The 20,252-nt window shown below is 36.2% G+C and overlaps 1 protein-coding gene across 3 annotated transcripts in view; it reads left to right on the top strand.

Moving 5' to 3' along the window:
• The first annotated feature begins 2,185 nt into the window (after window positions 1-2,185).
• The window catches only part of ago3a (argonaute RISC catalytic component 3a), a 43,264-nt gene continuing 25,197 nt past the window's right edge, over window positions 2,186-20,252 (top strand). For 2 of the 3 annotated variants that reach the window (XM_059568537.1, XM_059568535.1), the window contains exon 1: window positions 2,186-2,925. In XM_059568537.1, the coding sequence (XP_059424520.1) occupies window positions 2,907-2,925 (19 nt within the window). In that variant the 5' untranslated portion in view covers window positions 2,186-2,906. The remainder of the gene's footprint in view (window positions 2,926-20,252) is intronic. The other variant, XM_059568536.1, reaches the window with a different exon arrangement.

Raw genomic sequence — 20,252 nt, 5'->3', positions numbered from 1 at the left:
CAAATTCTTATTTCACTCAATGAAATGCAAATCAATTTCTAAGCTTTATATACAGGTGCTGGTCATATAATTAGAATATCATCAAAAAGTTGATTTATTTCACTAATTCCATTCAAAAAGTGAAATTTGTATATTATATACATTCATTACACACAGACTGATATATTTCAAATGTTTATTTCTTTTAATTTTGATGTTTATAACTGACAACTAAGGAAAATCCCAAATTCAGATTCTCAGAAATTAAGAATATAACTTACTATAAGACCAATACAAAAAGAATTTTTAGAAATCTTGGCCAACTAAAAAGTATAAAAATGAAAAGTATAAGCATGTACAGCAGTCACTACTTAGTTGGGGCTGCTTTTGTCTGAATTACTGCAGTAATGCAGCGTGGCATGGAGTCGATCAGTCTGTGGCACTGCTCAGGTGTTATGAGAGCACAGGTTGCTCTGATAGTGGCCTTCAGCTCTTCTGCATTCTTGGGTCTGGCATATCGCATCTTCCTCTTCACAATAACCCATAGATTTTCTATGGGGTTAAGGTCAGGTGAGCTTGCTGGCCAATTAAGAACAGGGATACCATGGTCCTTAAACCAGGTACTGGTAGCTTTGGCACTGTGTGCAGGTGCCAAGTCCTGTTGGAAAATGAAATCTGTATCTCCATAAAGTTGGTCAGCAGCAGGAACCATGAAGTGCCTTAAAATTTCCTGGTATACTGCTGTGTTGACTTTGGACCTCAGAAAACACAGTGGACCAACACCAGCAGATGACATGTGGTGGTTTTAATAGCCAATTAAAAGTAAAACATAAAGTTATTTTTTTTCAATTAGACAAACATACATAATAATAATAATAATTTATTATTATTATTATTACTACATTTTACATCTCTGCCTCCCTCACTTCTGAAATGATTGTTACGCCCCTGCCCTGTAACATAACTGTAATATAAAACTTTAGCTATATGCTGTGTTATCTTCATTTTAGGGACCAAAAAGGCTTTGTGGCTCCACATGAATTTTACTCGGTGGGAAAGGGGCCAGAATGGCTCTTTTTATGTTGAAGGTTGAAAAATTGTAGTTTTCCAAAAAGAGGACAGTGGGTGCGAGCCGAGCCGGGGCGGGGGCTGGGGTGTGGTCGGAGGTTAATACCGAAATGCCCAAAGTAGCGCAAACTCAAATATCAATCTCAAAATATATCATTTTCATACCTAATATACATATTTAACATATGTCACTGTTATGCATATTGATTATAAACACAGCTCAAAAGCTTCTTACCAGTTGCCCGTCTTCACAAAACGTAACCTCTAGCACAGTTATATCACAGGCAGAATGCAAAATGCTTCAATACAAGCATTTCAGTCAAATGTAATTTATGCAACATTTCAAACCTTTAACCCAGACCAATTTGGTGCCCTAGGCAAGATTTCAGCTGGCGCCCCTTGCATCGCATCCAACTCCAGCACCGATCATTCACACAGAAACTGCATAGCTTTATGACATAAAACAAATTACATATAAGACTGTTGCACAAAAAATAAAGAAATAAACTTTACATTAACTCAACTTGCTTTTTAAATTAGAGAACTTTATTGTCCAAAGGCAGCTACAACACTAACATTTAACTCTTAATTTCTTTATTTCAGACATTCATACATTTAGTGATGCACTGATCTTAACTTTTCATTGCAGAATTTTATTTAAGCAAAAGACAAGAAAGAATGAAAATATGAGTAGGAAGAATATGGTTAGTTATATTTTGATCTAAGTTAGACTGTTCACTTTCAAAAACTAAAGCAAAAACAGAACGGTTTGACTAGCTTTGTGAAATTAGGCTACATAAAACATACCAAACAGCACATTTGTGTATGTTTTGATATATGAATCGGTTTTGAATTCACTTTACATCTTGAAAATATGTTAGTTATATGTACACATTTGTGTTTTTTTTTAATATTTTATATTTTTACACATTCTTGAACATTTATTTTGTAAACATTTACAGTATGAATTAAATGTACTTACTAAAACTGTTCTACCTTTCAAAATATACTTGTTAAAAATGTATATTTGCATATTTAAATAAAATCTGTATTTGAAAACAAAGTAGTTTTATAATGTAGTTTTATTAAGTAAGAATATACATTGGTGATGATGATGATAGTGATGAGGCGGCTTTAAACCCCGTCCCTTCCCTCGCGTGCTCGCGCTTGCCCTCGCAGCCAATCAGCGTGCGGCTCTCGCGCCAGGTCCGTGCGTCTCGCTCGCGGAGTCACGGAGGATCAGACGCTCCATATTTAGCTGAAGCGAGTCTCGCAGAGGCTCTGAGTGTCAGAGAAACCCTGCGAGAGAAAGAGAGAGAGTTCAACTCCCAACTTATTTCGTGTCACCGCCGGCGTAAAACGAAGGGAGTACGAGCTATCGAAAAGCCTCCAAGCGTCGAGTACGGAATTCATGGAGGATCGGGCACTTTCGCGGACTTTTCCCCCTCAGAGATTGGGTATGTAGCTTAGCTGGTTAGCCTGGCCCCTAGCAGTAGCAGGCTAGCTGTGTCGAAGAGCGGAGGCGACATAAATTGACTTTTACTCGCTGTAACGTCATAACACCTCAACAAACCGCCTCGGTCTTTCCAAAGAAACATTTCTGAAGGCGTCGCCATCACAGAAACAGCGACTCGGGACTGTATTCAGGGGAACTTCTCGTCTTAGCTGGCTGGCTAGCTGGCCGTCACGTCGATCTGTCAACCGAACCTGAAATCCAGACCTGATATACGAGCTTCTGGGACACTGGATTAGGATCCGTTAAACCGGGAGGAAAAGCTCGCATTGGGTTAACGGAACCGTAGAGTTTCTGAAGTTCGTCTACTGCGAGCCGGGGACGGAACCGGACAGAGACCTCATGAATGGAAATCGGAACTACAGGTGTGTGTGTGTGTGTATGATTTTGGGTCTTTTGCGCGCATCTGATGTTTGCAACGTCATGACGAGGGATTGAACTGTGATCTTGAACCATAATACCAGTCATAACGGTCGATTTTTTTTAAAATTTAGATTTGTAACATTACATCATCTGAAAGATTAATAAATAAGCTTTCATTTGATGTATGGTTTGTTTTGTGTCTCCTGTTTTGTCAACACGATTCAAAAATTGGTCTGAATGATTCATTAGTTTAAAATGTGTGGAAACCCATTTACCTTTTATGAAATAAGAATTCATATTTAGTGTTTTAATGGTGATTAAAAGTTTGAATTAATTCCCAATGGTTATATATTTAGCTATTATTGTTTCAAAAACTGAAGTAATTGGTTTTAAGGTCATTATCAGACACTAACATAATTAGTCCCGTTGGTCCTGTAAATCCAGGATGCCAGGAATTCTGCTTTTAAGTGTCTCAAACTTTTCCACTAAAATTCTCTTTAGGACTCTTGATTGTACCATAGTCAAGCATTTCTGTGAAGTGCTGAGTTCATGTTCATACTGTTTTTTTTGTACATGTCTTGTATTGTGGTTTAGATCAGAGCGATTATCTCATTGTGCCTCATCGTGGGCATTTTAAAGGCTGACTATGAGTCATTTAGTAATGTGATGAAGCACTGGTCAGACATGAGGGTGTTTTTCCTCATGTAACCAGCAGTAAGTGGGTTAGTATCAGGTCAGACGAGTGACCTCTCATTACCTCACTGACATCTAGGTCAGAAGTTCATCACTAGCAAATTTCCCAATTTTAAGTGCACTTCCTTAAAGTCGTGTATTCCTTTTTGCTTGTGGCTGTTTTCTTGAATGATACTTGTTCTGTGTTGACTAATAAGGTCATGTTTCAGGGGTCTGTATTGTGTGTCACATGTGGAATACCCCAATCTGAAGGGGCTTTGTGAAAAAAGGCTATCTTGTGCATTGGATTTTCCCTTAAAACATGTTCAGTGGTTCTGTACTATTGCTGAGAAATAAAGCTTTTTCAAATTTTTTTAAAAATATTATATATATATATTAGGGCTGTAGTTATCGAAAATTTTCGTAATCGAGTATTCTACCAAAAATTCCATCGATTAATCGAGTAATCGAATAAAATGTTTTTGCTTAAAGTGCAAAATTAATTATGCAAGAGAAAATAAGACTCCTGGGTTTTTTAAAATGAACAACTAAATTTCCTTTTTTAGAAAAAAAATATTTTTACTTTTTAAATGCATAAAATGCAATGCATATATCAAAAATAAACATTTAATTATTACCCATTGTTTCTCTGTCTGTACTTGTACTGTGAACAATGACAATAAAGTTGACAGATGAATTAAGTGCATTTAAGTGCCATTCAGTTGGGGTTTAAAATAAAGCATTTTCTGAGATGCACATAAAACAACACAAAAAATTAATTTAATATTTTAATTATAAAAAATCAAGCAAACTTAACTTTTTGGTAAACAAAGTGGATTTACTATTAAAAATAAAACATGGAAGAAATGTTGTGTGATTAAACCTTAAAAAAAACAGACTTTTATTTTGACGGGTTGACGTACCTTTACAGTTCTGTGTATGTGATGTGACGCTAGTTTTACTCAAATCAAACGGTCAAATGCTCATGAAGTGACTGTCAGAGCTGGAGATGCAGTTGGAGATGTTGTTCATGTGTTCACGTTCTTATTTAGTGAGACAGCAGACGCTGAAATCACCGGAGTGTCACACGCGCTTCAGTGTGTTAATAAAGGAAGACGCGCTTCTGCTCCATTCATTAACAGAGACACGCAGAACATGCAGGATTCATATTTAAATAGACTGTTCAGGCTTTATATTTACAGATATTAGTCCATATCGTGATTTGATGTAAGTGCAATGACCTATTTTTGATTAATTCATTCAAAATTTGGCAAATTCCGTACCATTCCACGTTAAACTGTAAAATCCGTTTTTATGACTGGATTCCGTGATTCCCTCCGCGTTTTCTGCATCGCGGAAATCATAGGGCCCTAGTTGTGGTATGCCAGCTCTATCTTGCAATGGACACACGCCACAACGTTCTCTTGTTTGCCTGCGCCCTCAAATCAAAACACTGCTGACTCCTTGCAGTATGCGATCTCGGACCGGACTCAGCGCTTGTGTCTCCTTCCGCTTTGTGGGTGACGTAAACGCGTTGTCACATTAAATCATTGCGAAAGAACCTGACGTGAGATTTAAAATAAATTAAAAGAGGCTTCGAGGCAGAGGAATTTGCCTCGATCATTTTGTGTAATCAAGTTACTCGAGGAATCGTTTCAGCCCTATATATATATATATATATATATATATATATATATATATATATATATATATTTATATTTGCTTCCCCGGAGTAGTTTCCAATGTAATCGACAGCCTAAATGGCCCTATGAAATCGGATTTATTCTTCCCAAATTGTTTTTCCATTTTCTGAATTAATTTTAGTAGTAATACATATTATTCATCAACGCATGTCTAATTAATTGCAATCATGAAACCTATACAATTTAACAATAATTTATAAAAAGTAAAAAAGTATAAATTTCAGGGCCCTTTTTTTCCCCCGAATTCCATTCCTTTTTTTTTTTCTAAATTCAGTCAATTTTTTAAATTATTGTTGTGGAAATTCTAATTCAATAATTTGTACCAGCTTCCGAGTCTGTGTGTAAAGAGATAACACACACACTCACAGCCCACTTTTTATAGTATGTAAAAAGATACATTGAAGGACAGTTTAGGACCTCTGAGCCAATCATGTTGCTCAGTGCACATCACCCCATAACACATGCACATCTCATGCACATTACATCGTAGATGCCTGGTAACTCTCAAAAACTGCTCATCCCTGGTACCCTGCACAAGTTACATAAAATAACTCAATGTCCCTATGGACTATATATATACTACCTTATTCATTTTATGTTTAAAAAGATACTTAAATGAGATTAATGCAATCAATGCCAAATTAACAAAACTAAAAATTTCCATAACATTATTTTTTCCCATTTGAATTTTTCTTGGATTTTTCACTCAAAAAGCATGTCTAATGAATTGAAATCATAAAAATGGTACAATTTATTAAGGTGGTGTTTAATTATTTTTATTTTATTTTGAAATTCACTTTGCATTTGCTTCTAATTTTCTGGAATCTTTTTTAATGGTTAATTTTAATTTATTGAAGAAAAAAGCATGTCTGATTATTTAAATCTTGAAACTTATTCAAATTTAACAACTTTTTTAGAAATTTGAAGGTTTTAAGTTGGCCCTCTTAAATCTGGTTGAATTTATTTATTTTTTTCCAAATTCCAAAATCTGTCAAATTATGTGACATTCCGCGTTACTTTGTAAATTCCATTTTTATGACTGGATTCTGCGGTTCTCTGGATTCTGCGATTTCTGTCTCTGTGAGTCTGTGCTGTGGGAACTAAGTGACCATGAAGAGACCTAACCTGTGTGGTTTTATTAGGTTTGATGCTAAATATGGCATGGCTCAAGGTGTTTAATAACACCAGATGTTTCCTGTCACCAATCTTAGAAGGGCCCCGGTTAACTGGAAGCCCCTGTTGGTTGGGTGCAGGCCAAAATCATGTTGTTTTCTTGCGCAGGTTACATAGACAGTTTTTCGAACCTTTCGAGAGCATGAAGTCACTTAATCATCGTGGCTAGCTCTTCCCAGAAGATGTGCTGTTGTGCCACAGCGTGCTGCATTGACTTTTGATTGCCGCCGCTGCTTGTTTGATGGCAGTGCCAAAGTAGAGGAAGAGTTACATCCTTTGTTTCAACAAAAGCTGCTCGATCTCCTCCCATCGCCCATAAGCTGATGACATGCTGTGTGTGGTTTCTATGGTGAGTGCAGTTTGCCTTAAACTGGCATTGTGAATAGCCGGTATAGTGGAGGTTTTTTCGGGGGCCCAGTGTGATGGTGAAATAGTTTGGGGGATGCCAGCGCTGTCTGTCAATGTTGGTATAAATTAAGTAAAATAAATAACTAAAAAATTTATCAGTTAAGCTTTTATATACAGATATTAACTTTTTCCTTTTTTTTATCAAATGTATTTATTAAGGTGATTTGAACCACAATTTCAACTGAACTTTCATTGCAGTCAAGATTAGAAATATAAAACCTAGTGAAAAGTCTAGTTAAAAATGAAGCATGTTTGAAAAGATTTACCCTGGACGATTATGGCCTAAAATCAAAACCTCGATTAATTGAACATTTTCCCTCGATTACGATTATTGAACGATTATTTGGTTTTTGGTTTTGTTTTTTTTGCCCTCATAGTTCACTGACAAGGTTTGTACTGTAAATATGATTGACTATCAGCAGTTATTTTATCTATGTCCGTAACATTTCTTACTAGGGTTGGGTATCGTTTGAATTTGATCGATTCCGATTCTTCTCGATTCCTAGTTTCGATTCCAATAAGGCCTAAAAAAAACAATATATCGCGGAACAGAGAGGGCACTGACAACATGCTGACAGACAGGACATTAACATTACCTGCTTACTTTTAATATGAAACAAAGTCTCATTTGGTTATTTCACCTTTCAAATGTGGTCATTTTTTAAAGAAATGTAAACAATAAATACTGTTTTGTGGCTCTTGAATGTGTCGAACAGATCGCTGTAAGTTAGATCATCAGTTAAAACTAACTGATCGTCTCTTGCTTCTAGTTAATTTATAGCATCAAAATCAAATAAACCACATAAATGAACATAACAAAGAATGTTGTTTGACTACAAAAAGATGTCTGTACACTCCGTTTTTCAAGTTCAAATCCTCCATGTTAATCTACTATGAGATCGCCTGTCAAACTCCCGCGAAGGCTTTTTGTGTGTGTGTGTGTGTGCGTTTTGCGTGTCTATGGCAACAACAGACTTTAAACGGGAATACAGAATCACTGTCGTAAAAGTACCGGTACACACATTTAAAATCAGCGCGTGTGTGTGTGTAAAACTGCCACTGGAGAAAAAAAAATAAATTAAAAAAAAAATAAATCCCTACCGACCAATGACCTCAACTGACAACCAACCGGAACCAAACTTTTTTTTTTTTAGGCCTAAGATAAAAAAATCCAATATAAAAAAAATTAATTATTTTTACAAAGCATTCTGTTGCAGCTGAATAACATGAGCAAAAATAACTAGATTTACATAAACTAGATTTATATAAATTTCAAATATTAAAATGTTAAAGACAAGTAAAAAAAAGGTCAGTAATAAGAAAGGAACAAACAAATCAGTTAGCAATATCATAAATAAATACAACTAAACTAAATTTCAGGTATACAGAAACTGTAATTAAAACTTTAAAAACACTGCATTGTTTTCTTTTTATAAATAAAAAAAGATGAATCAAGTAAAGTTATTAAATATATTCAGTCAAGATCAGTGAATGATTTTCTTTTGTTCTTTGATTAACATTGATGACAGGCAGCGCGTTTATTAGGCTGTTGTCTCTTTAAGCAAAAATACTGTACCTGTGTTTTCTTTCTCATCTGTTTACGTTCACGTAAGACAAAAACGGCTGCGTTTATGATGATATACTGATGTAGTTTTCTGTATCGTAGTTTCGACTCGGAACAACCTTTTCTACAGTTAAAATACACAGAACAGTCCAAGAATGGACACAAACCGGGAACCCGCAGCGCGACCGCCGACCGCTGCTCTCTGTGCACTCGCTTGTGCTGCTTCATGTGCGCTGCACACAAACATGCTATAATAAGTTTTGAGATTCTAAGCTACTTTAGTGATAAATCACAGGACAGCGCTGACAACTAGCTTCTGTGTTCCTCTGTGCGCGCGATCTTCATAGCTAACGTTACTGTTTATGTGTTCGTGCCACAATGCAGCTGCGCGAACATGGTAGCTCGATATAAGAATACACATCCGTTCATCTAATCGCTTGAATGTCCAAACCATAAAACAAATACAACTGACAAAGTTTAGTGAAGACGCAAAGCTCACCGCTCAGACCGCTTTGCTTTTATGCCACTGACTGGAGAGCAGAGTCATGTGGCTACACACGCGCCAGTATGCTTTTAAGGGGGAAGTGTTAACAGGATTAAAAAACCGAAATAACCGACATGGGAAAATTACTTCGGTTAGAGGTTATGAATTTCGGTTTTGATTATTTTTCGATTAATCGTCCAGCCCTAATTTACCCCCTAAAGGAACATTAGTTATTTCAGAATTGTTTCTTTGCATCATTTTTAACTTTTTAACTTTTATTTAATGCAGTATTACTCTTGTAAAGCAGTCAATCTTGTTGTTATTGTGTGAAATTAAGCATAATTGAACAATGGAAACCCACAATGTATTTATTGTTCCGTTTAAAAGTGATTTTTATTGATGCATAATTCTAACCAAACTTTCTGGATATTGTGGCCAATTAGTTTGATCATATTTATGCAGTTATCTAAAATACAGTAAAAAGTCTAATTTTAAATTAACCGTTAAAAATAAAAAAAAGTTCCTTAAAATAATGCTGGTTATCCTTTTTTTTTTTTTAAGTAACTTATTCAAATAGTTTTCTTGTATTAATAATTTCACCTTTGTCATTATTCAGTGCAGGTTTAGTCCTGTAAAGCAAGCTGTTTTCAGAATTGATGATTGATTTTGTTGTTATTGTGTGTGTCTGAATGCATAAATAGAGCAATGAATAACCATTTTAATTATTGCTGCATATTATTGTGCCCTTAAAAATAATCAGTGCATTTCTAATATAAGAGCCCTAAAGCCAATTAAAAAGCAATCATTGAATGCTCATGTCATATAGGGCTGTCATCGAATATTATAAATTCGAATATGTATTCGAATAGTTAATAAAAAAAAAAGAATTTCAAAGGTGAAAATCAATATTCGAATATAAAAAAAAATGTGGAAAAAAACGCCCGCGGTAGTAGAGGCGTGGTTGTCTGCTGTGCGAGTGGGCGTGCTAGCGCACCTGAGGGTTCAGGGATAGGTCACAGGAGTCGCACTGTCTGGCACAGCATCACTGCTGAAAGTTGACGTGTCTTCATGGAAGATGCCAGCAATGGCAGAGCCCAACTTAACCGCAGCAGAGAAAGTGAGGTAAAATTGTTGACCCGCGAGATAAAGTTGTATGCAAGCTATTTAAGATACAGTTAGCATACCATTCGACAACTAGCAACATGAGGTCACATCTCAAAAATGTGCACCCAAATGAGCATGGCATAATGTGTGGAACTCCAGCTAAACAGTCACGTCTTGACACTTGACGTTACTTTGCATCGCCCGCCACAAGCTCTTTGTCTGCAAAACGACAAGAGGCCAAGAGATTATTTATCGTTTCATGTCAAGGAAAAGTTCCATGTTTACCACAGCACAGCTCGCTCGGAGCATTCAATGTCAGTTCTATATGCTGTAAAACTTCAATTTATATTAACAATATTTGTTTCAACCACTGAATTAAGCCTGCTATATTTGGGACAACAGTCGCGACCTTAAATTGCTTGCACAAAAATGTGTTTGTTCATTTAAACCATTATGCGCAGAGAACGTGAGGGTGAGAGAGCGTGAGGTCTGCAGTCTTGGCCATTAGTTGATTTCCTTGTTTTTGTGTAGGTAATACTCCTCAATACCACGACTTTCCTCAATACCACGACTTAGGTGCCCTTGAGCAAGGCATCGAACCCCCAACTGCTCCCCGGGCGCCGCAGCATAAATGGCTGCCCACTGCTCCGGGTGTGTGTTCACAGTGTGTGTGTGTGTGTTCACTGCTGTGTGTGTGCATTTCGGATGGGTTAAATGCAGAGCACAAATTCTGAGTATGGGTCACCATACTTGGCTGAATGTCACTTCACTTTCACTTTTTTTCACGTTGTCATAGATGTTTAAACTTAAATGGACTATCTATACAAGTAGTTATGTCTCTTTGTATTATTTTGTCCTGTTATTGACGTAATGCGCGTCATTGACAACATGCGCAACCAGATGTTCGAATAGTTCGAATATTCGTGTATTTTTTAGAGGGAATATTCGAACGTCATTTTTGAGCAATTTTGACAGCCCTAATGTCATATTGCATGGTTTTATATCGGCCAGCCCTGTTCACCACGTGCACTGCACAGTAACTATGACCCATCATAACCAAAGAATGTGATCCATTTCATTTTCAGTGCTGAGACACTGCAATGCATTGTGTTCAGCATCACGGGTGGATATCCAGCTTGAAAGTTATGCAGGCCGTAAATTAAGTAGAAAAAGATGGATGAAGAAGAGGTTTTATGGCCCTCTGGAGTGGGTTGTCAGCCTGGAGTCTGTTTTCATGGCAGTTATGTATGGAGGCTTACTAATCTCTCTGTGTGCATGGGGCCCTCTTTGGCCTTTAGGGCCTTTTTTTCTTTGATGGTTAGTTGGGGGAAGGCAGAGAGGCTCTGAGGAGGGAGTTTATACCGTAAGAGGAGAGAAGGGGACGAAGCTTGACCTAGGCTAGGCCTCAGAGTCTCATATCTGGTTCAAATGACTGTTCAGATGCCTTTGCTTTTAATGGCTTCTTTTCTGTGTAATAGTTTGTCTGTCTCCCGCTTTGCTCGTAGCAGATTAAGCCTGTTAACTACACAGGGCGCCTTTCACCTCGCTGAGGTGGAATCTCAACCCAGAATGGATCTTATTCATCAGAAACACTCTTGGTGTGGTCAGGGTTCAGGCTGTTTTCCTCTGCATGTACCTTGGCAAATATTGCAGAACCCCAACACCCCTGCTTTACCAACGTCCACAGTGTCCTTTTCATATCTGCGGATTCTATTGAGTCTGTTAATTGAATTGAATCAAGAACAATTTTAAAGTAGTTGGTGTGGTTACTGAATTAACTTGACTGCCTATTTACTAAACTGCAGACATTTTAATAATCAAAAAAACTTTTTTTTAAAAATTAGTTTGAAAGGGTAAAAATGGTCACTTTTTATCTCACAATTCTAGTTCTAGGTTTATATGGCGCAATTCGTTTTATGAACTGGGTTAGGTCAGATTGACTTTATTGCAATTGTGAGTTTATATCTTTCTCCTTAAAAAAAGGTTAATATCTTTTTATTTGAGAAGAAAAATTTATATATATATATATATATATATATATATATATATATATATATATATACACACAAAAAAAAGTTGCAATTACCCTTTAAAAAATTTTTTTAAACCTTTTTTTTTTTTTTAACTTCCATCATTCTAGTCGGTAGAATTTCTAAACAATTTTATTATAAAAATATTTTATGATTTAATTAAAATCTGTTATCAAAAATGGTGCTAGTCAACTTTACCAGTTGAATCAATATATTCTTATAATGAAATGAATATACCAATTCCTTCCCAACAAAACATACATATGGTTTATTCCAAAATTGTATTATTCCAAAATTTGCAAAATTCTGTAACATTTCTTTGTAAAATACTTTTTTTTTTTTTTTTTTTTTTAAATGTCAGGACTCACAGAAACCATAGGTCCATAACAATGTGTAGTTAAAGATGCACATTTTGAGTAATCTGAGGTATTTTATACGACTGATTGAAATATACAACACATTTAACCTGGTGTTTTTATGCCACCAATAAAAAACACTGAAAGTCTTTTTGAATCGGAGGGATTGTATTACATTTATTTCTTATTTGTTGTATCTGTTTGTTGCAATCTTAAATGATCTTATTATTTGGCAATGCATTAAGCATAGCATTTTTCCCAACTGTCCTAAAATAATCTTCCATCTTAAAAAGAGATATCAGAATCTGAATGAACTATAATTGTTTCTAGAACTAGAATTGGTCAAAATGTTGCTTGAAAGCAATCACTTAAATCAACATTTTAAGCCTTTCCAGAGCAGGTAATGAGAATAATACTATAGTGCCCAGCCCTCCAGCTGTGCAGGTCTGGTAACTCTCCTCTTCTTTCCTTCTTATCTTCATATCCTAATCTCCGGATTACTGTATCTTTCAAAGATTACATCTTTACCTTAGCAGGAGCTGTTTGCTGGCTGGAACCGGAGTTACTGTGTTGGCCGGTTTGCCAACTGTACACACGCATGGACACACACACATGCTTCAGCTTCCCATGCTGTTCTGTCAGTCAGTTCGTCTGAACCCGGTGCTGTGACTGACGCCATTGTGTAGTCCCCCGAGCTCTCGGCCCGTTCCCACAGCTCAAGCCTCTGTGGATTAGACTCACAACAGCTGTATTGTGTGTGTGTGTTTGCTGTAGTTTGGTAGAGAGGTAGAGAGCTCAGAATACAGTACTGCATTTATCGCTGGATGTCTGGAAACTGACCAGATTGGCTGCTCAGCGGTCAGTGTAGTAAGTTGTGAATTTCTCCTGGCAATTTTTGCACAGTGTATGTGTGTTTTTATATCAAAGAAAAACAGTTTAGTGTTGTTTGTTTTATTTTAATAATTTCTTAATATATTTCTATATAGCTTTCATTTCAATTTTACTTTTAGTATTTTTAGTACTAAAATAAGTTTAGTTCATGCAACATTTTAGTTTTCATTTTGTTTTTAAATATATTTTCACATTTGAATTTTCATTTGAATTTGCAAATTTTATGTGCTTTTAGTCATTTTAGTGCTTCGAACTTGTGTGTGTGTGTGTGTGTGTGTGTATCAGGGATGGAAATTAACTATTTTCTCCACCGGCCACTGTGGCTGGTGGATTTCAAAATCTACCAGCCAATCAATGTTTTTACCAGCCACTTTCTTGTTTTTAACCGACAATGTGTAACTGCATGTGATGCTCAAAAATGCTTCCTATCTAGGCAGCTTATAGGTTTTGAAACAGCCGACTCTTGCTGAAGCAGCTCATTCTCTCAACTCCGTAGCCCAACCGGATGATACACTGCACTGTTTTCATATGCATTAATAATGTTGTATTTAATTCCAAAGGAAAGGATTTACCAGTGTATTTTTAAAAAAAATTTTGTGGTTGAGGGAACATGTGGGGAAAAGTCCCGTTCAACACTGTATCACTGAAAGAAATCTCGGCTCGCAAACTTTTACAACGTAGAGGGTTGACTTACTAGCCACAGAGCTAACTTCTGAAAAAGTACTTGAAGACTGGAAATAAAATGCATCCCCCGGACAGCAGTTATTTGACACGCGACCGATAATACTGTTTGTTGGTTTGCTTATTATGCCGTTAAAAACAATAAGATAAACACAAACTGTCTTATAATCTAAAATCTTGCAGAATGCTGGAGGAAAATGAACTTACCGGGGTTTGACAGAGACGTGACAGTATGCGGAAACGTGTGCGCGATAACAAATTCAACTCTTCACGCGATCTTGTATATCATGAGTGTGTGCTATAAAACGTACTGTAAATAACCAACAGATATAATCACTCCGCTGGCGGCACTAACTTCAGCTGCAGACACTGTACACAGAACAACGCTGCCGTTTCAAGCCCAGTTTACACCGCCTTTCTCCACAGAGCTGCTTCGGATGATATTATGCTTTTTTTATTTACCCGCCACGGTGGCCGGTAGGTGAAACGAGTTTACCCGCCACAACACAAAATCACCCGCATTTGGCTGGTGGCGGGTGCTAATTTCCATCCCTTTTGTGTGTGTGTGTGTGTGTGTATGTATGTATTATACACACATAAAACATTAATTTGATTTATCTTTTAATTATTGAAATTAAGCAAACGTAACTTTTATTTTGACGGGTTGACTTACGTTTACAGTTCTGTGTATGTGATGTGACGCTAGTTTTACTCAAATCAAACGGTCAAATGCTCATGAAGTGACTGTCAGAGCAGCTCTGGAGATGTTGTTCATGTGTGAATGAAGACGCGCTTCAGCTCCATTCATTAACACAGACACACAGAACATGCAGGATTCATATTTAAATAGACTGTTCCGACTGTTAAGTGCAATGACAAATTGCGTGCCATTCCGCGTTATGGGGAAGTCGTGGCCTAATGGTTAGACAGTCGGACTCGCAATCAAAGGGTTGTGAGTTTGAGTCTCGGGCCGGCAGGAATTGTAGGTGTGGGGAGTGCATATACAGTTCTCTCTCCACCTTCAATACCACGACTTAGGTGCCCTTGAGCAAGGCACTGAACCCCCAACTGCTCCCCGGGCGCCGCAGCATTAACGGCTGCCCACTGCTTCGGGTGTGTGTTCACAGTGTGTGTGTGTGTGTGTTCACTGCTGTGTGTGTGCACTTTGGATGGGTTAAAAGCAGAGCATGAATTCTGAGTATGGGTCACCATACTTGGCCGTATGTCACGTCACTCACTTTAAACCGTAAAATCTGTTTTTATGACTGGATTTCACGATTCCCTCTGCGTTTTCTGCAAATTGGAAATCATAGGGCCCTAGTTGTGGTATGCCAGCTCTATCTTGCAATGGACACACGCCACGACGTTCTCTTTACGTTTGCCCGCTCCCTCAAATCAAAACACTGCTGACTCCTTACAGTATGCGACTTCGAACCCAGCGCGTGTGTCTCCTTCTGCTTTGTGGGTGACGTAAACGCATTGTGTCACATTAAAAAAAATCATTGTGAAAGAACCTGACGTGAGATTTAAAATAAATTTAAAAGAGGCTTCGAGGCAGAGGAATTTGCCTCGATCATTTTTTGTAATCGAGTTACTCGAGGAATCGTTTCAGCCCTAAAAAAAATAATATATCTCAAATGTTGGTTTTAGTAATTAGTAATATAGTTTTGTGACTTTCTAGTAGTAAAAAAAAAAAAAGCCCCCCCAAAAAGAACAAATTTCATAGTTTTAGTTAACAGCTCTTTTGTCACAATTTCTCCTTGGTAAATGTAGGAAACTTCACTATTAGAGGTGAATTTGAGGCTTCTATAAATAACCAGTGTTTTAACACCATGATCAGCCACAATCAGTCCGATTGCTAATACTTATTTTTAATATTTTGTTAATAATAATGTTAATATTTATTTTAAAATGAACCTTTAATAAAATTTAGAGGTTTAGTAGTAGCATCATTTGTAGAGTACTTGTGCAGAAAACAGTCAATTTATTTTTTGCATTTTACTGATGTTGAATTTTATCCCTGAGCTCTCAGCTGATTCATCTGGTTATTTGTTGTAGAGATGACGTGCTTCCAGTGCCGCCGGTCGTTTCTGTGCAAACAGCCAGCCGCTGCTGTTGCTGTAGGAGCTTGCAGCTTTCAGCACCGTGTGAATGAGCTCTGGCATTAATGATTCAGAGCAGCTCAGCTGAAAGATGAATTGCTCTTAATCACACTCACCTTTTAGGGATATTAATATTTTTTTCATTTATTTCTTGGTTTATCGTTGTCCTCCTAAAATTACAGGCTGCATCTGATGCCGTAATGACTGTCTCTATCGTCACCACGTGCTTGCTTCTTGCCCGCTTTAGTCCCTGTTTATGGGTCACCTGAGGACAGCGATGCTTTTGGCTGCAGTAAGAAGCAGAGATTGGAGTAATCTAATCGCTCCATGGCCCACCTCTCCCAGGCAGCTCTCTCCGCTCTTATGATGTTGTGGGTTTTTTATTTTTGTAGTAGCTGTTTTTGTCTTATTTGTAGGCATACAATTGGGTTCATAGCATGCCTGAAGCAGACTATCTCTGCCCAAATTTTACAGGCATTTTGATGACAGGATGTTAAAATTACAGCGCAATTTCCGACGAACTGATGTTTTCAGAACATAGTGACCTCTAACTGTGACCTAGTGATATGTAGGCAAATACGAAGATAAGGCTGATATTGTGTTATTGGAGATTGGAATATTGCATCAAGTGTTCAGGTTAACATTCAAAATTGTAAATAAATATAAATGTAACATAAAAAAAATCTTCAACATTTTGTGCATTTAAAAAAGTTAAATGCATAAATCTGGTGCACTTAAAAGGAAAAAAAAAAAAAAAAGAAAAAAAAAAAAAAGGTAAGAGCATCAGCCTGTTTTCAGAGACCAAGCCAAACAATTGGAATACAAAAAAGAAAGAATATAAAAAAATTTGGTCTAATTATTAACAGATTGATGATAATGGTGATTTTTTTTATTATTATTATTGTTAATTTTAAGTCAATGTAATGTGAACTAATCATATTAAATTATTAATGTAATATTAAAATTAATTTGTATTATGAAATATTAATTTATTTTTACAGTGCAAGTGTATTGTATTATTATTATTATTATTATTTACTATTATTATTATTATTATTACTGTTATTGTTAAAACTTAAAAATGTTAAAATAAAAATGTTACTACCATAATAGCCCTGCACTGTAAAAAAATAAAAAATAAAAAAATATATATATTCCATCATAATTATATACATTATTTTCTAATATAAATATTATATTAATAATTAATCTTTGTAAATAAATCCAAGTATAACAATTATTCAAGTTTTTTTGTATGTAATATCCTTGCACTGTAAAATTAAACATTTTATAATTATATCAAATATTTTCTAATATAAATATTGTATTAAATATTGATATTTTGTTATTATGAGAAGTGTAAGATATTTAAGATTATTATTTTTTTTTATCAAGTTCGTAGTTCAAAAGAAACGTTGATTTATTGAGTCGGTTCTACTCGTACTAGTCTTGTTTTTTCGTATCAGAATACTGGTGTGTTTGACGTCCAGTGGGCACAAAAGATTTCTTACGACAGGCCTGATCTCTGCACATTTCATTCTTGCTTCCTCTCCCTCCTTTATCTGCATGGCCTTGGCGCTCGGCTACGTTTCCCTCTCAACAGAGATGAAGCTGTAGTGAGCGAGCGCGGGTTGCACGTATGCTCACGAGTGGGCGGCAGTGGGAGAGTAAGCTCTGCCCTGAGACCGAGTCAAGGAAGTGTGGCGTACTGACTCATTCGTAGAGTACAGAGTGTGGTTGCATGTGCGGAGGATGAAAAGCGGCATCCTCTGGCCTCGCTGCCTCCTCTTCCACCCCCTCCGAGCACGGCTCACAAATTTCCTAAGATCCACGTCACTCCCTTAAGCCTGGGTGTGAATCCAAATGTGTTCGGCAGACATCCGCTGGTCTGCGTTGGGCGTTAAATCCAAGTGTTATCAGTCTGCGTGAGGCGGGGAGATTTCCATGACAAAGTCACAGTCGTCTGGGGTTTCAGACCCCCCTGTTCGTCTGGCTGCGTGTGAAAGGCTGGGGTCTCTCAGACTATGTCTGTGTCTGCTGTGAGAGGCCCACCAGGTAAAAAGGGATTCAGCTTCCTGACAGAGCAGCCAGGCAACAGCGATCGCTCACATTTGCAGCTGACTTGCTTCCAGAAGTATTTTCCGTATGTTTTTTTTAAGGGCACTTCAACCAACCAGGGCTGAGACAAATCACTTTTAATTCAAAGCTGAAAAGGTACATGTTCATGTACTTCAAAGCATTTTCAGTTATTTAGATTTCAGCATTCCACGATATCCAAAGCACTTATCAAAGAACCAACAATAGTTATAATACACAATTCCAGGTTTTAGACAATTATAGAATTGATTCAAAAGCAAAGGTGCAATATAAACCTTCACTATATGATTTTTATTGATTGCAGTATTGAAGTATTACATATAGAGTGTCATTCTATATTTGAAACTTTACAAATCAAATGTTTATGGAATACATCCTTTTCACCAAATGTTTATTTACTAAGCTAGTTATTGATATTTGTGTTGGGGATATTGAACTTTGGATTTAAAACAAAAATGGAAGTCTCTTCTGCTCACCAAGATGCATTTAATAAAACAAATACAATAAAGATTTTAATATTGTGAAATTATTACAATTTTAAATAATTTTGTATTTTACTGTTTTTTAATATTTTGTTTCTGGTTGCAAATTATTTTATTTATGATCCTTCAGAAATCATTTTAATATGCTGATTTGCTGCTCAGGAAATATTTCATTATCAATGTTGAAGCTGTTGTTCTAGATTTTTATTGTTTGAGTGCAAATTAAATATTTTATAAATCTTGTATTCCTTGTAATGTTTTAAATCCATCTTTATTCTTATTCTTTATTCTTTTTTTATATTTTAAGTCACTTTTTTTAGTGACTAAAGTAAATAGAATTACTGCTTCATATTTTTGTGGAAACTATCTTTTTCAGGAGTTTAATGAATAAAAAGAACAGCAGTTATTTGAAATGTAACATTATAATTGTCTTTGCTGTCACTATTGATCAATATAATGTGTCCTTGCTGAATAAACATTAATTTCTTAAAAAAAAATAAAAAAATAAAACACAGTTCTGTATAATAATAAACATTTAGTTTTGATGAAATTAAAATGAAAGATCACACAAAGGAAGAGGAATAATGATTATTTTGTAGCGCAGCCTCTTCACGTTAGGTTTGTCTCGAAGGGTTTATACGTTATCGCTAAAAATCAATTTCTCTATTGGGTTTGAACTGCTGGAAGCCGGTGGTTGTGCTCTATTAAACACAGCAGCTAATGATTCAGTCTGACCCTCGCCAGGTTCTCTGAATGATTCCTGTTTTTCTAGCTTTTTTTAGCCGTGACTCTGCTCTCTTCGGCTTTGAAGACTGGCCTCTTCGGCAGCGGTTATGAGTCAAACGGGATGAATCACTCTCAGCCTGACATTCGTTTAGCTCAGACAGATCTCTGGCCATTTGCTGGGGAACACTGGACTGAACCTTCAATAAACTTTTGCCGTCTTGTTAGGAGAATCTTGTTAGACGGTGCTGCAGAAGACAGACAGCTCGTGTTTTGACACATTAGGTTGTCATCTTGTCATTTCTGCTAGTATCAAATGCAATTGCAAAATTAATGATTGTTTATCAAAAATCGCAATTTTTTAGGATTAAAAGTTGGTTCTGCTCCAAATGTACTCCAGTGGTTGAACCAGAACATGTTGGACCGTTTAAGCAAACACAGTGTAATAGATGCTTATAATTAAAATTTAGTTTTTTTTTTAATTGCTTTTTTTCATTACCTCTTACTCTAAGTTTTTATTGCTTGCTTTTTATTGTTGTTTTTATTTTGTTCCCTTTATTACTCTCCTTATTATTACTTTTTAATTCATAAATACATAAAACAAATTTTCTTTTGAAGTTTTATATGTATTTTTTTCAATTGTAAATGTTTATATTTATCAGTTAATGAAAATATTTTCTATCCATCTATATATCTATTTGAATACGAATCCTCATTATTTTCTTGCGTTACAATATATTATGTTTGTATTCAGGAATTTTGAGATTCTAGTTGGAAATGCACTCTAACTAAAGGATTAGTTCACCCGGAAATGAAAATTTGCCGAAAATTGACTGACTCTTAGGCCATCCAAGATCTA

This window comes from Carassius carassius, chromosome 15 (genome assembly GCF_963082965.1).
Source record: "Carassius carassius chromosome 15, fCarCar2.1, whole genome shotgun sequence".
Taxonomy (NCBI): domain Eukaryota; kingdom Metazoa; phylum Chordata; class Actinopteri; order Cypriniformes; family Cyprinidae; genus Carassius; species Carassius carassius.
The sequence above is the reverse complement of the archived record's forward strand: the minus strand, read 5'-3'. Positions and strand labels throughout refer to the sequence as shown.